The sequence below is a fragment of the Psittacula echo genome (genome assembly GCF_963264785.1).
Source record: "Psittacula echo genome assembly, chromosome: 1".
NCBI lineage: Eukaryota > Metazoa > Chordata > Aves > Psittaciformes > Psittacidae > Psittacula > Psittacula echo.
The window spans coordinates 48,539,213-48,555,249 of record NC_137735.1 but is presented as its reverse complement, the minus strand read 5'-3'; the positions used below and the strand labels follow the sequence as shown (position 1 = coordinate 48,555,249).

At 40.1% G+C, this 16,037-nt stretch overlaps 1 protein-coding gene across 2 annotated transcripts in view; it reads right to left on the bottom strand.

The window, feature by feature from the left end:
• The window catches only part of GATB (glutamyl-tRNA amidotransferase subunit B), a gene marked incomplete at its 5' end in the record, with an annotated part of 44,377 nt that overhangs the window by 10,444 nt on the left and 17,896 nt on the right, over positions 1–16,037 (bottom strand). For both annotated transcript variants that reach the window (XR_013958508.1, XM_080634371.1), the window contains 6 exons: positions 5,567–5,756; positions 7,761–7,805; positions 8,151–8,235; positions 9,313–9,426; positions 12,624–12,746; positions 13,700–13,898. Coding sequence is in view for 1 of the 2 variants with exons in the window: in XM_080634371.1 (XP_080490497.1) it covers positions 5,567–5,756; positions 7,761–7,805; positions 8,151–8,235; positions 9,313–9,426; positions 12,624–12,746; positions 13,700–13,898 (756 nt within the window). The remainder of the gene's footprint in view (positions 1–5,566; positions 5,757–7,760; positions 7,806–8,150; positions 8,236–9,312; positions 9,427–12,623; positions 12,747–13,699; positions 13,899–16,037) is intronic.

Genomic DNA, 16,037 nt, shown 5'->3' with positions numbered 1-16,037 from the left:
ACAGCCAAGGAGCTATTCTAAGTATACTGTCATCGCAAGAAAAACGTTTCCCAACCACATACTGACTGCAGGCAGATCTCTGAACAATTCTGAGCAAAAAGAGTTTAGGTACACACTATACCAAAGCCTGACCTTTCCCCTCAAACACCTCACTACCAAAACAGTCTAATTTGCCTTGGGTTTCAAAGGCAATTTATCACCATTGCAATACAGAGTTCTAGACTTTCCTCCTCAAAACTTTTACAACACAAACTTCCAACAGCTCTAGACAGCACATTGTGATGACATACAGCTTTTGAGAAGACTGCAGACTACTGTCCTCTGTTCTGTGAAACAGAACAAAATGTACTTAGAGTAATGGCTGACATGCTGTAAAGCTGGTGTGTCAAAAATCAGACCCCTCCCCTTTACCTTGAGACCATCAGCAAAGAAATCGAGTTCTCATCCTAGGAAAGCCACTGAGGTCTTCTGTGAACCAAGGTAAACCTTGTAAATCATGTATCTCCTCCTCGTTATCCATCTAATACGCACAGACACAATTCCCTTCTTTTTCCAGTGTTCTTATAAATTTAACTAGCAGTTACTTTGTAATCAAATTATGTGAAATTTGATTGTGAAATTAAGGCTAAACAGACTAGAGCAACAAACCTGGCTAAAAAAAAAGCCAGGCACTGTACCAAAGTACAGTAAACTCGATTAAAAACTCTGTGTGTGTCTGTGTGTTAAGTGGTATAGCTAAAATGATGCATTCCTAAGTACTGTACTCTAAGTCACCTCAGGATTCAATAGCGCAAACACACAATGATTATTTAAACAGTGGGTTCCCTTCCACAAAACCACCTGTCTAATTTATGTAGGAAAATGAGCAAATATAAATGCTGGTTTCTTTGCACGTGCTGCAGAAGGTTTTACAAACACTCCACACAGAGTAGGTCTAGCTACAACATTGAAATGCACACAAAAACAATATCTGCAGCTGCCACGTGGCTGAACACAGGCTATGCAACTCTGACACAGCATGTCCACACTTCCATCATGTGTAGGCTAAAGAGCCTATCTCTAGCAGTGGGCACATGAAGATCTCTGCATATCAACAGCCTGGCTGGAGCTATGGCTCTGACCCTGCTGCAAGACCTTTCCAAGTCAAGGACAACATACTCAGCATTAACATTTTAATCACATGATTTCCAGGCAGCAAGAGCAAAAAAGCCCATAAATACTCAGACTTACACATGCTGCCAGGTTCCGAACCCCATACTCGCTACTTGGGCACATAAAAACATACTCCTCAAGATTCCTTTGCATTTTAGGTTTTTAAAGGGACTGTCATTTTCTGTAGCCAAAGAGTAGGAAAACCCAGTGCTTGACTGAAATGAGTGAGGCAGAATATCAAAACACCAAAATGACTGACAGGAATGAAACATTTTTCTTATTTTCTTGTCATAGTAGGAAAAAACATAGGCATAACTTCATTATCTTCCATTTCTACACACTGCACTAAAACTTGATTTTAGTTTGTTCTGCGTTTTGGTCAACTTCCTTCATGCCAAGTTGACTTCAACCACCAACACACACCCTCCTATCCCTTGTGACAGACCTGAACTGTAAACCACTGCACGCTCCAACATGCTGGTTTAAAGGAATACTAAACTTGACTGTTCTTCCTAGTTCTGAATAATGTATTTTAATCTTCAGAGCAGGAAAACCAGAAATCTGGATCGCAGCTCTGTGTTTGTGATCCAGACCCACTTGGTGCTCCCATTACACACCAAATAGGCTGCAACTTTCTCACTGGCATGAAACCTGACATACCAATATTTCAACCAGATGCAAATTTCTTTTTTAGACGTGGTTTAAAATTATCATTTAATAGTCCTGAAATGTCAAAAAACTGCTGGAGGAGTGATTTCAGATGTTTTTTTAAACAAGTTTAAAGCAATACATAATCTTACAGAATACCCCAGGTACAATCTTTAGGGGCTCTGTATCTGCAATGCAAGCTTATGCTTTTAAACACCAATAATGTTTCCCAAAGAACTGAAGGAGAAAACTACATCAATGTTCACAAATAAAATGTCATTTTCTGCTTTCTTATTCCCATTTGCACCATCACGGTTCCCACAATAACCAACTGTGAGATAACAACTGCTGCAAAAATGTGAGAGATTGTTGGGGAAAAGAGCCCAGAAAATCTAGCCTAATAAAGCAGAGAAGCGGAGAAATTAAAGTTCAAACGTTTTCCTACAGGTTCTTGTAAGTTCTTTAAATTCTAAAAATAAGCTTAACTTCACCTGCACGCCAACATGTACAAGGACAGCATGTCATAAACAAAATGGTCAAAATCATCTTTTACAGCATCCCACTTTTGCCTGTTCAAAGGATCCACCAACATAACTGTTCCACCACAGCAGGAAGCCAAAGCCCAAGTGGAATGGCCACTTTCTAAGTAAGCAGAGGAACAGTAAATGCATTGGAAGGCCTGGAATTCAAATGAGAAAGGAATTCAGATTCAAATCAGACTGTTTTTTTCCCAATGCTTTACTGTAACAATTGATCTACTTTTTGGTTGGACCTCCTCAGATCTCAGCATGCTTTTTGAAAACAAACCATAGACATTCATGTTTATGCCAATGCATCTCACTTTTTGACTCAATAGGAAGCAAGACAAAAATATAGTAATATCATCACTGGCAAAGTTGTCCAAGATCCTTCTTGACTGAAGTATTTGCCAGCCTACCAGTTTACACAGCAAAGTAGGAATTGCATGCAGAAATCGAGTACTCAAATACTCTGTAGACTGCACAGCTCAAAGAATTGTTTATTTACAAATAAGAAATCAGACTCAGAAGCTTCATTTATTTTCACAATTTATATAAAACTGTCAAAAAATAGCAGTTTACACTTAAGAAATTTCAGCCATAAAGATATGAATAGGTAATGCTCCCCTCCCATTTCAGTACTTTCTGTACTGCAAAGCAGGAGGTCTCAGATTCTCAGTACTGCAGTACCAATAGGCAGCTACTGTATGAGAATAAATCTCATGAAGCAAGCTCAGAAACTAACCTGCATGCTGAAGTATGGTATTGTTTCATTACAACTTTGAAGTGTAATCCTTTCTCTAACAAGTTGGCACAGCACAGAGATTTTATATTTTAAGAGTTGTCCCTCTATCACTGCCATTTATTTAATGAGCACTCCTGGGCGCTCTAACCTGAAAGAAAACTCATTAGATTTGTGCATCTGGCCCTATCAGCAATCTCCTGCAACTTCTGATGTAAGCTTAACACAGCAACAGACATACCGTTTTCAGATGAATTAAGGTTAAGTAGTCTCCCAGTGAACAAGCAAGCAACTTTTATGGAAAATATACATGCTGACATTCTAATGCACAATAAAAGAAGACCCACAATAAAGAATGTGTTCACTTCATGCATTCAAATGGATGCATTATCCTACTACAAGCTGAATCCTACATTTCAGTTTGGAGCTCATTAGTTGTCTTATGTGTTTCAAAAAGGGAAAAAAGGAAGCTAAAAGGAAAAAGCAAAGGCAATAGTGGATTTCAGACATCTGGAAAGAAAGGGCAGTTGATGAGGCAAATATATAGGTGTAGGTGATAACTTCTTCTGACTCAGCAGAAGTCATCAATACTAGCAAAATTGAAATGGGCCAAGAAGTGTGTTTGATGCCAAGTGAAAGGAGTAGGTGTACTGGGTCTGGCTGGGATGGAGTTTATTTTCTGAAGAGGGTGCTGTGTTTTGGATTTGTGACTAAAGCAGTGCTGACAACACACTGGTGCTTTGGCTGCTGCTGAGCAGTACTTGCTCTTTCTCCCCCTCTGCACACCACAGTGAGAAGGCTGCAGGTGGGCACAAAGCAGGGTGGTGACACAACCTCGACAGCTAACTCAAACTGACCAAGGGTATATTCCATGCCATATAATGCCCTGCTCAACCAGGAAAACTAAAGGAAGGGGATTTTTGGGGAAGTAGTCACTATCACGGGTAGGAGACTGGTTGTGCATCACTCTACTTGTGGAAGGCGGTGAGCGATGGCATTCACATCACTTTCAGGTTCTTCCCTTCTTCTTTCCTTCATTTATTTATTTGTCTTCATCTCAAACTACAAGTCTTCTTGCTTTTGCTCTTCCTATTCTCTTCCCCATCCCACCAGCAGGGAGATGAGCAAGCAACTGTGGTGCTTAGCAGCTGGCCAGGGTCAACCCACCACAGAGGGGGAGAAGAAGGAAAAAAAGTCAGAAAAACAGGTTCAGGACTCATCTACCCTTCAGAGCTCTGTTTATTTTTATACGTGAGAAATATGTTGATGTGAAAAAAACCCACATGCATGGACAGGAGTACTGGCTGCAAAATCACATTTTGAAATAGAATGGTAAGAACTACTGACACCTCTCAATGCTATCTCCGCAGCCTCACAACTTTAAGAGACTTCTGACTCACCTGCCCACCTAACACTGAAATATCTGCAACTCACTAAAATAGCACACAACCACAGAAGCAGTTTTCCTAACAGCTTTCTTCAGAAGAAAGAATCATTTTTTTTCTGTAGAATCAGCTTCTGTACAAGTGTATTAAATAACAGACACACAAAGGAGGGATATTATGTAGTTATGTGCACTGCTGTCCCCACATTTCTAGTCAAAGGAAAGGAACTCCTCCAGAGGGCAATTTAAAAGTACTTACAGTTCCACTCTGAATCTTACTCTAAAGAAGTCCTTCTCCTGCATCCACTCATTAAAGAGGTAACCAAAGCAGTACACTGTTCTAGCTTAGCTGGCTATATGAAATGTCTAATCTTGGGTGAGTATGCTAAACTCCCCACAAGAATTACCACTGGCAAACAGAGGTGACCCAGTTTGTATTTAAGAAGTTGAAAGTCCTTCAGAATAATTTTGGAAGTTATGACATTTTGCTGTCACCTCCTTATTTACCTGTATTTGCCACATCCTTTGCTTTCTTCATCCCCTCTTCTGAACCTATCCCCAGTAAACTGCATTGTGAGGTTGAAGATGTACAGCCACTCAGTGTATTTACCTAAGGATAAGTCTGTGTTTTTTCAAAACAATGTGTAAGCCAGATCAACAGGCACATGAAGCTGAAAGACTGAAACATTGGGGTTTGCTCCTGTAGTCAGGAAAACACATCTACCAGTCTGTTAAATACTGACAAGGTGCCCAGCTTTGCTCCACACCCAAAGGCAAGAGAAGCAGGCACCTGCAGACGAGGGTTTTTCAGCAGGAAGTTGTATGTTTGCTGTAGTCAGTCACGGGTGCATCCATGTGTAGACAGAGAAGATCAATATTAAATAATAGTTATTTGACTGCACCTTGCATGAGAAACACTTCTAGGTGCACCGTGTATGGTTTCTTTTCCTCACCATTCATGTATATAGCTTCAAGATACATTCAGTGTGTGATTTGTATCTCCCAAATAAAAGCATCCATAAGAGCTGACAGCTGGTTTATATGACAGTTGTTAATCTTTTCAAAAACCATGCAACTTTTGAAGTTTCTAGGCTTCTTTTAGCACTTGATCAATAGACCTACCAATAAGGTGAAGCTGTGTTCAGGAAGAATCCCATACTGTTCAACAAGCTTTGCTCTCTTCACACTGGGGAGGTCAGGAAGTTTCTCATGAATCCAGTCAATATTTACCACTTGCTGATGGTTCATATTAGCTGGCAAAGATTTTGTATCGTACAGAATCAATGGAGGAAGGTTTGGCTCTGGCATGAAGCTAGTAAAAATGAAAACATCCGTTATAGTTATTTTCAGTCAGAAGCTAAACAACAAGGAATAAAATGTATGTCACAAGTTCAGATTTACCTGGAAGTTGTATTACTTCTTCAACTAAACAAAATATTAAAAATTCATGACTTGCTATATCGCTGTTAAGTAGTGAGAGAACAGCCTCTGCAAAAGCCTCTGTTTTCTTTGATTACTGAAGAGCTGATGATGGAAAAGGGGTAATTAAAACACTTCTGCACCCAAAATAATAATAAAAAATGCCAATAAACCCCGGAAGAATAGATATGGGAACAACTCACTCCTACTGCCAGCAACCATGAATTGTGGATCTGAACAAAACCAGGAGTGGACTGGCAGGGAAAAACCCAGATTGACAGCCAGTGGCCAGGATTGATCTGGGCAGGTTGTAACCTTTTTCAAGACTAACTTCAAAAGTCTTTCTGAAATCCCATGATGTGCTAAAAGCAAAGTCACTGTGCTCAGTAGGGTGCTGCCACAGAACAAAAGGCTCCCTTAAAAAGAAGGGCCAATTCAAACCACTCAAATAACTGCGATTGAAGCAGAAACCTCACTCTTACACGATCAAATGAGGGGTTCAAAAGTATCAGAATAAAGCACATGGGGCACCCTCTACATTAACTATAATAATTTCTATTTCAAATCTGCCTAAACATAGATCTTAAGTTCAAAATACCATGTGCAGCACTAAGTCAGGAAAAAAAAAAATTAAATCTCAACCCCCCCCACAGTTTAATACTGATAATAATCTTAGTACTAGTAATAACCTTTCTGATCTTTATTTGAAATATCTCAAACTCCCCAGTTTTGCCTAGGTGTTAATGAATCTTCTTTTGTATTTGTTTGAGTAAGTCTTGTCAAATAAGCCTCATGCCAGCGCTTACCATAATAAGGGATTCACAGAATTATCACTGACTTTTCTGATGCATTTCTACAATCAGTAATTTAAAAAGTAGATTTTAAGTTTGTGGGATGTTTTCAAATCCTTGCTCTGCTCTAGTAAGATCAGTGGTAGAATATACGTAGATTTAACAGGAACACAGATACAGCAAAGCTGAGAGGCTCTGAAAGTTCTCCTACAGAACTATAATTCTCCAGCTGGGAAGTGAACTCAGGGACGGGAAGACTGTCTCTGGGATGAACAGCTAGGGAACTACTGGGAGGAACAGCACTAAAATGATTCTAAGCATGGGAGGGGGCAGGCATGCACAGAGCAGGAGAAAGAGTGCCCAGAGAGGTGAACTATGTCACTCTTCCCCTCCAGACACCACTGTGACTGCCTCCCATGCTAGGGCACCAAGCAGCTGTGCTGCTACTTTGCAATACTTCGCCAGCAGCTTGTTCCCAGCGAACCTTGTCTCCTCACCCTCTGGCTAAATCCTTCTTGGGTGGCTGTTTATGATTTGATAGCTATCACCTCACACTGGTGAAAGGCAAGAAGTACTTAGCAAGGTTAACATCTTCATTAGGTCTACAAAGACCTTAAGGCAGAAACCTGCCTATGAATGCTGACACACTTCAATAGTAGTTAGGATTTTCAAAGAGCGACTGTGATCTATGATCACAGAATTTAAGCACAGAGAGGCAGGGCCTGCTATCTGAAAACCATTTCCCTTGGTATTTACTTAAAGAGGGAGCAATGCTTAACTCCAAATATTCTTATGTTTTATGTCAGGCTTTCTTAAGAATACTCTTGTACTGGCCACAAAGTAAACCTTCAACTTACCCACTCTGAGCTACACACTTAGGTTGGGAAAGGTCTATGGGTTTAGCAGACATGAGACACAGTTCTAGATCTGAACTGCTCCAACTAGCACTAATTTTGATGGGTCTCTTCCCCTTCCAGTGGAAGGTAAATTTCCAATATATACTCACTGTGCTATCTTTACATGCTCATTAAACTGACTACACTTAAAGAATGATCCCCTAAATTATCAGTTCTTGAAATGTTAACTTTATTTGACAAAAAAATTACCGGTAATCCTGTTTTCCTTCTTTGTCTCTCATTGGTACAGTGCACCTAAAATAAAGCCAAAACAAGTAAGATGTGGTAAGAGGTACACCACAGAATTAGTTTTATGGCAAAAACTTGCCTCATGAAGATCAGAAAAACTTCTCAAAGCCACTTCAAAGAATGTGCATAAGTAAGAGGACAGTTATTTTCCTGCTTGACGTTAACAGTCTGCTGTGAAAACATCTTAACTTTAAGAAGAGATTACTATCTGTGAGAAGACTATGCTTGTGAACATTAGCTTTAGAAGAGAGAAGTTGAGCAATACCACATTACCTCTCCTGATCATGTCACTAGGTATCCATGGCACTCTAAAGCTGCTATTTCTGATGTTCCTTCAAAATAAAAACTCACCCAAGCTTGGAATCAAAGGCTCTTGTTTCATTCAGAATTGTTCCTCCATTTTCAAGTTCTTCAATTTGCCTTTGTATTTCATAGTCTGACAGAAACAAAAGAAAAAGGAGTAAGCTTATTATACTGCATTATTAGCTTTTGCACACTCCAGTATTTCATTTTTCACTGCTATGCAGTAACAGAATAAGTTTGTTGTTTTAACCTTAATGAAATCAACCACAGTAGTTACAGGCAGAATTATCAGTCCCTGTCTCTCTCTCCAGAACTGTTTTCTTCTTTGCAAGTTTTCCTCATCGTCTTTCATTCCCTTTAAATAGAAAACATTTTCTTCCAGGCACTGCAGCCAAGCCATACATTCCTAGTGACCTTCCAAATCACCCAGATGAGTTTTCTTTTGGAGATGCAATAATCATCTCATCTTGCTCATACCCAACCTCCATCTGAACTTCATACACACCACCTACCATACTCAGTGGAAAGCAATCCTCTACACTGGAGGATACAAAGCTACTGCTAACATATTTCAATAATAAACATGCTAGGTATGAATCATCTGCTTTATTCTTTTTGCAGGCAGAGGGTTACCTCTGTAACAAAACTGCAAACTAATATGGCTGCTATCCCCAGAGTACCCCATACTAAGATTTATTCTGTCAGGAAGCAGCAAGAGCAGGGCTGCTCCACAAGGAGGGATAAGCCAGGAGCCGAGGGTGACCACAGCACAGGCAGAGCCGTTGATATCTGGGTGCAGTCCCACTAATCTGAACAGCATGGGCAGGGGCATGTGCTACTAACAGGGTTCACTGACAGTCTCAGTCAAGGTGAAGGAATGAGCTGGGTCTCGGCTCCATCCACAGAGTGCAGTCAGAAGCAGAAGGAGGTAAATCCAGAGACAGCATTGCGAACAAGACTACAGAAAGTTCTACCTGGAGACAGGGCTGAAACCTGGCACATATGTGACGTAGCTTAGACCAAGTCTGAAGGCCCCAGCCTGAGCTTAAATGGAACTCCTGGACTCACAGTCAAGGTGCATAGAAGTGAGACCCAGGTAAAGCGGGTCAGGGCATGTGAGACCAATTTCTGTGCTCTAAGGCTGACATATTTCATGTCAGACCACATAAAGTGTCTACAATACTCTTTTAATGAAGCAACCATCATTTACCTACTGCTTTTGCCAGGAATCGTATGCTATTGATATTCTTCACTTCAGTCCTCACTCCATAAGGCTCTCCAGGGTGATGCACAGAAACATTGGCATCCACTCTCAGCTGACCCTCTGTAAAAGGAAATTTGATCAACAGAATAGCCTGTCCTGTAAACTAGAGTAAAAACTTTGGCATGCATTAATAAACTGCATGTTATGTGCAGAGCATTAATAGCTTCTGTATGTGCAGAAAGGAGTACCAACCACCTCATCAGAGCTTTCTCTTTGTGATTCCACCTCAAGCCACTGCCTCTAAGAATTCAACATTTTCCTAGAATAATGTTTTGGTTTTAATTACTGCTTATAATTCCTCTCGGAGAAAACTGGTGCAGTTGCAGTGGTGCAGTGCAGCACAGATCCTCTAAGCCTTACAGTGAAAAGAAGCTTCTGATTCACATCTCTTGAATAAAGGGAAGAATTAGACAAGCAAGTGGTGGATTGTGAGCTTCCATTCCTCTAAAACCAGCAAACCCCCACACTTTTGGAATTACCATTTGATGGGTACATATTGCCCTAGCACGGAACACAAGAACTTACAGTTATGTTGAACAGATTTACTAAGGTGTTCTTGGAAATTTACAGCTCAGGGACAAACAGTAGTAGCAGATTTTTTTGTAATTTTCTCCCTCTCCTCCAAGAAACTGCAGTTCCACCCCCACCCCCAATTCCCCTGGTTGCCAAAACCTGAAACTGAATACAAAGTTTTACATAAAAGCATCCTGCACTTTTAGTCCAAAATGGACTAATGTGAAATCTCTAAACTTGGAGATCTTTAATGACTCAACCAGAAGTAACTCATAATTGTATCTTTCCCAGTTTTGTCCCTCTAAAGACATCCCTTCTGAAAAGAAAAAGCTTGCCACAGTATATCAACTAGCAGGAATAAACAAACAGGAGAGGTTGTATTAAAAAGAATCATTATTTTTCCCATACTGCACAGTGAACATGTGTAGCCTTCCTCTTTTCTAACTTTATTTCAAATACAGATAAAAAGAAACAAAACACTTCCTGTTTAGATGCAGCAGCACTATTAAAGAGAGGGTGAAATAGCTCAGAGCTAAACCTGTGAAGATGGCTACAGCTTCAGAATCCTTTCCAGTCAATAGATGTAAATTGACTAGAGGGGTCTTGGTACACTTTGCAAAAGCAGGCTGGATGATAGCACACTAATTTCCTCTCATAGAGTCTTGCCAAACATGCAAATGAAGGACAAAGGTGCTGGAATAACCCAACATCTCTTTCAAGAGAAGTGTTTTGCATGTGCTCCCTTTTTGGGGTGAAATGAGTACTTGTTCCAAAAAAGGAATAGACTTGTCCTGCCCTTGCTTCATTTTGAGACATGACCTCCTTCTACTTGGATGTAGGTGTCAGTGTGACAAGACAATAAAGTTAATCAGGCATAAGAAAGGAAAGCCAGGCCCCAAATATTCTTAAAAAAGCTTTTTTTCCTTTAAGCCCACTTTAAGCCCAGCTTCTTTCACTTTGCAATGAAATAATCTTTTCATCTGTTAGTTGTAATGAAATAACACCTGATAAAACTGGGCACTGAACACACAAGCAAAATTAAGGTAAAAATATAAAACCTTTATCTGAAATAAAGTAATTATGATGAGGTAAGACTACAGTAGAAAGCCCCTAAAAACACCACCTTAAAACCAAAACCAATCAAAACCAAACCAAACAAAATTCCAATTAGTTTTAAAAGCCAGCTATACTGGAGGAAAAATATTTCCTGAACTGGAATTGTCCCCTGAAGTCAGAAATCTCACTGTGATAAAAGATATGATAGTGCAATTCCAATGGCAATCTTAGGGCCAAATTCAATAGCAATAAAGGAGAGTATGCATCTCCATGAAGGCCTTTGAAGCAGCATGCAAACTGGCTGCTTAATATTAACAGCTGTGCCCCATTAGACATGTGTAACACTAGTATTAGAAAAGATGCAGACACATAATGTCTAGCAATTATTATTTCCCCCCATATTAAATTAGATTTGCATCGCTAGCAACATTTATTGGATCCCATTTATTAGGTGATACATAGACCACTCTGACTCGTTTCTCACTGTGGACTGAATTTGTTGCCAGAACAGTGAGGCCAACTGTCACAGGCAAAAATACAGTTTACATTGTAAACACTAATAGGCAGCTGATAATTGGGTGTATGTGTGAAGGGGATGAATACCCAAAGCTGTTCTTTTAAACTCTCAAGCAGAAGCCTACTATTTGCTAGCTGTAATCATGGGCTGGTTGCAAATTTTGGTAACATTAGGACTGAGCAGAAGTGGTATGACCTGAATCCTCCAATTAATAGAAGAGGAATATGAGACAGAGTTACCAGTTAGGAGGCTGATCACATTCTGTGCCTCTGCACATCACTTATTGCAAAAATTGGGGCCTTAAGGTTCCAAAAAGAAGAGCTGATGGCAAAAGCAGGGGTTCCCACAAGAGGAAGTGGCTCAGAAAGATAGTAGCAATCTTGGCTAAAGCAATCCTGAAGGTGGGGAAGGATCTCAAAGATCTGAGAGATGTGTGGAGACAAATGCCTGTGGATGCCGAGTGACACTGGCCTCTTAACACCTGATGCTGGTATCTGCAAACCTGCTGCACAGCATGAACACAATTTTCTGGCCTATCTCCCCAGACCAGCAGTGATCTCCCTAGTAGTAGTACAAGTTGAGACCTAGTGAACATAATGTTGGAGGGGAGGAAAAGATAGTGTGAAATGATCAAGTAGGGTAAAAGCTGCAGTCTTGTTGGTTCTTAAATTAACCCCAGCACCCATGTTCACTATGTACTGTCATTTACTCCCTCTCACCCATGACACCAGCACAAGTTTATTGCCTACATCACCCTATGACTAGCTGAGACCTGCCACAACTTACAAGATGATCGATGCTCCCACTATATTGTCCCATCCTGTAACTTCAATATTCTACAACTAATCCTTAATACAGATCTTCTGTGCAACAGTGCTACAGCAAGCAAGTTGAGGACAGACAGGGAAAAACACAATCCTTACTGCTTAGGCTTATCCTGTAAAAATATTGTGTGAGGCAATATAAAATCTAGCACTGCAAAGCTCTGCAGACAAAAGCAGGCCCATACGGACACCTGAAGCATGGCAGACATTAGGACAGGCCCTAAGGATTGTAAAAACAACAGACAGAATAGCAAAAGATAGAAAGCAAAATAACCAGAAGCTGCAAAACTCCTGGAAATGCAGAGAATTATTGGTGACAAGGGAAGATGCCCTTCCCCCTTCAGTACCTGCCATGACTGCATGGCTGCTCCCAAGCGTTTGAAGAATGAGCTGAAGCTCTCTGACTGCTGCAGCTGCTTCTTCCCCACAGCACATATCAGGCTCCATGACAACCTCCATGAGGCCGACTCCTAACAGGGAAAGAGACAGGAGAGTTTCAACAACAGCTTTTGATCTTGGCATATTAGAGTGCAACTGGCTAAACACATGAAAGCACTTGGGCTTTTTCTGAGCTAAAAAAGCAAAAAAATAAAAAAAAAAGCCCCAATGCATTATTCAGTAACTCTCACTATGGGCCTAGCTGCAGATTGCTATAAAACTTTTCCTTCTATTTTTTAAAGGAAACCACAAACAACCTTCCACCCTTTGATGACATGTAGATCAGAAGGACACAATCCTCTCCTGCCTTTCTCTAGAAGAACTCTCATTTAAGGCCAATCCAATTCCAGATTCAAATTCATTTATCTTGAACTAATTCTGGAACAGACAGAACTGTAAACAGATGTAGTCTAGCTTTTAGCTTCAGTATCCAGCTTTCAAAGAACATGAGCAGCCACAGCCCTTAACTTCAATGGACACTGGAGCCAGTTAGGCTAGGCCATCTAGGCTGCGACCCACGTTGTGTGCTAATTTAGTTCATTTTGTTTAGAATTTCAAAGTTTAAAGAGAAAATCTACATTTCTTCAAAGCTAATCATTACAAGAAATGCCTGACTCATGCACTGACAAACTCTAACAGCTGCTCCTTCCAGACACAAGCTTGATTCATTACATCTTTGATTTATTTATTTATTAATAACTGCATACAAAGAGCTAAAATAGCTGAGTGTCTTTATGTGACTGATGCACAGTTTTCAGCAAGCTGCAGCCAACTGATTTCTAACTTGCTACTGGCAATTGACATCAACCAATAGCAATGAGAAGGCCAAGTATTCCCCTGCTTCGAGTGTAATGGTCATTTTGATGAATTTTTATTGTCAAGGACATCAGAGTTATTATTTTTCACCTGTTCCCTGCCACCCATTCACCTTTCATGACTCATCTTACACAGAAAGGAGAAAACCAGAAAAATAATGCAAGCCTACCAGCCCTATTCAAGTCAACAAGAGTCTGGCTCCTTGTGTCATCATGAAGACTCTTCCCACTGTCTTGCTCCAACTGAATTTGTTTAATCCTCACAGTTTTGGTTACCATCTGGCTCATTTTGTTGTCTGTGCAGAGACTGTATGACAAAGTTCCATTCACCGCAATAGGAACTCTTTGCTGAGTGATCTGATAGCCAGCCTGTCAACAAAATTAGATTTATAATCATATAAAACACTTTCTGGAAAGCAGCAGCATAGCCAACTGCAAATATTATAGACTAAGAACAAAACTGAAAATGCAACAACTTCCACAGTGACCTATGTAAAAGAATAGAACATGAGCACATGCAAATTCAGGAGTTAATTTGCTTAGCTGGAAAGGAAGCAAGGTAGAAGATAGGTATAGAATTCAACATAAGTGTGAGAATTTAGAAGTCTAGAAAAAAATAAAAGCACTTCTCCATACAGGCAATGCAGAAATAATCAATAATCAACTGCACAACTACTTGCCAAGCATTACATAAATTTCACTGACGCTGCCTGGGGACAGGAAATGGACTGGAAGAGGTTCTTCCATGCCTGTGGTTCTGTGATCATGTTAAATCTTGTCTGAAGCCAGTTACTGTACCTTCATCCCCAAACTGGGACTATCACTTATGCTCCCACCAGAATGAACATCCCTCTCTACCTGTCCAGAGCTATATTCATCAGAGGGGAGCAGAGGGAAGCGTGGGGGGTGGCTAATGTGTGTGGAATCAAGAAAATGAGAAAAACCAATTTCATTAATGTAGCAGTTTAAAAGATAGAGACCACAATCCCACATAAGGCACAGGCTGATAAATGCCACCTCATGCCTGGCACTCCAAAGGGGGAACTACTATCCAGAAAAGGGGTTGCCAGTGGCAAGGTATTGGAATGCTTGCAATGATGTGAAAATATAGAAGTGAAATCAATTACTCCGCTGAGATAGGGACCCCATTCCTTCCTCCTTCCTAGCCTGCTCATGCCCTCACTGGTGAGAATTAAACAAAAAGCCTGCCAGATTTTAATGAATTGGAACGAACTTTTGCATGTTTTGCAGGGACGATGAGCTTACTCTAAAATGTAGATAGCGACAATACATTAGGATGGAGAACAATGGTCTGCTCCTGTGAACAGCTCTATTTATATATGCAATGAAGTGCATGACCTTCTAGCCATTATCACTATAAAGAAAACTACAAGAAAAATACAGTAACTGATTCTCTGCAACCTATGCTAATTGCACAGCTCTTCCCTTCTCCTAAAATATCTCATTAAAATTATATTTTTTAAGAACCTTAAATTGTGAGTGACAATAAATAACAAGAATCCCATTTTCCATCCAGAGCCCCATTTTCAGGAGTAACAATAATCCCATTGTCAAATGACTCTAAGAGCCAGATTTATTTTATTTGTTCTATATAGCTCATTAGCCTAAACTCTGCATCTTATTATAGGGTTCCTGACTCGACTGTTTCACAATGAAATTCAGGTTGGGCAGTTAATTGTCAGTGCTTAAACTGCAGAAGTCAGCCAGTAGAAAGCCAGAATTACATGTTTCAAGCTAGTAAAATGTGTCAGCACCTCACTGACCAAATTTCCATGCTTATCTGACCAAACGATCCTCTACTTCATGTATGCAGACAATGAGAGCCCACTTGGTGCTGTACACACCTTATTCCACCTCCCTTTCTCCTCTAAATACATGGATGTGGTTTCTTTCCTATGACAACATCCTTATATATAGCTTCTATGCTGCAAATTGTTAGCAATAGACAGTACAGGAATATGCGAGATAGCTTTCAGTTTAACAGCTGAAGCACCAAAGGTGCTTTGAAAACATCTCTGTGATGTTTTTGGTGTTTCTTTATGATGTGTAAAAGAATTCTGAAAGTAATGTTTATTTCCTGCTATTTCACTTTTTTCTCCTTCAGGTCTGGAAATGAACTTTAAGATAGTTTTACATGGAAAAAAAACCCAAAACAAACAAGAAAACCCAACATACTGGCAATTCAAACTAGTAAGTCTGCATTAAACATTCCCAGAATTCTATGATTCTGGTTCACTACAGAGCCCCCAGCAAAAGGGCCTCTTAATGGCTTACAAATATTAGGAAAGTTACCCCCAGAAACTAAACCAGTTAATTACATCAACTTCACAGAACAGCCACAAGCTCCTAACCTAGAATAAAACAGAGCAGAAATCTCTTTCAAGATCCAGGTCTCCAGTGCACAAGTATGATGTAATTCTCTTTCTAATGCAGGAAGCAATTGTATTTGAACTTGTTTTGTGCAACTTCAGAATATCTGCCACAAAA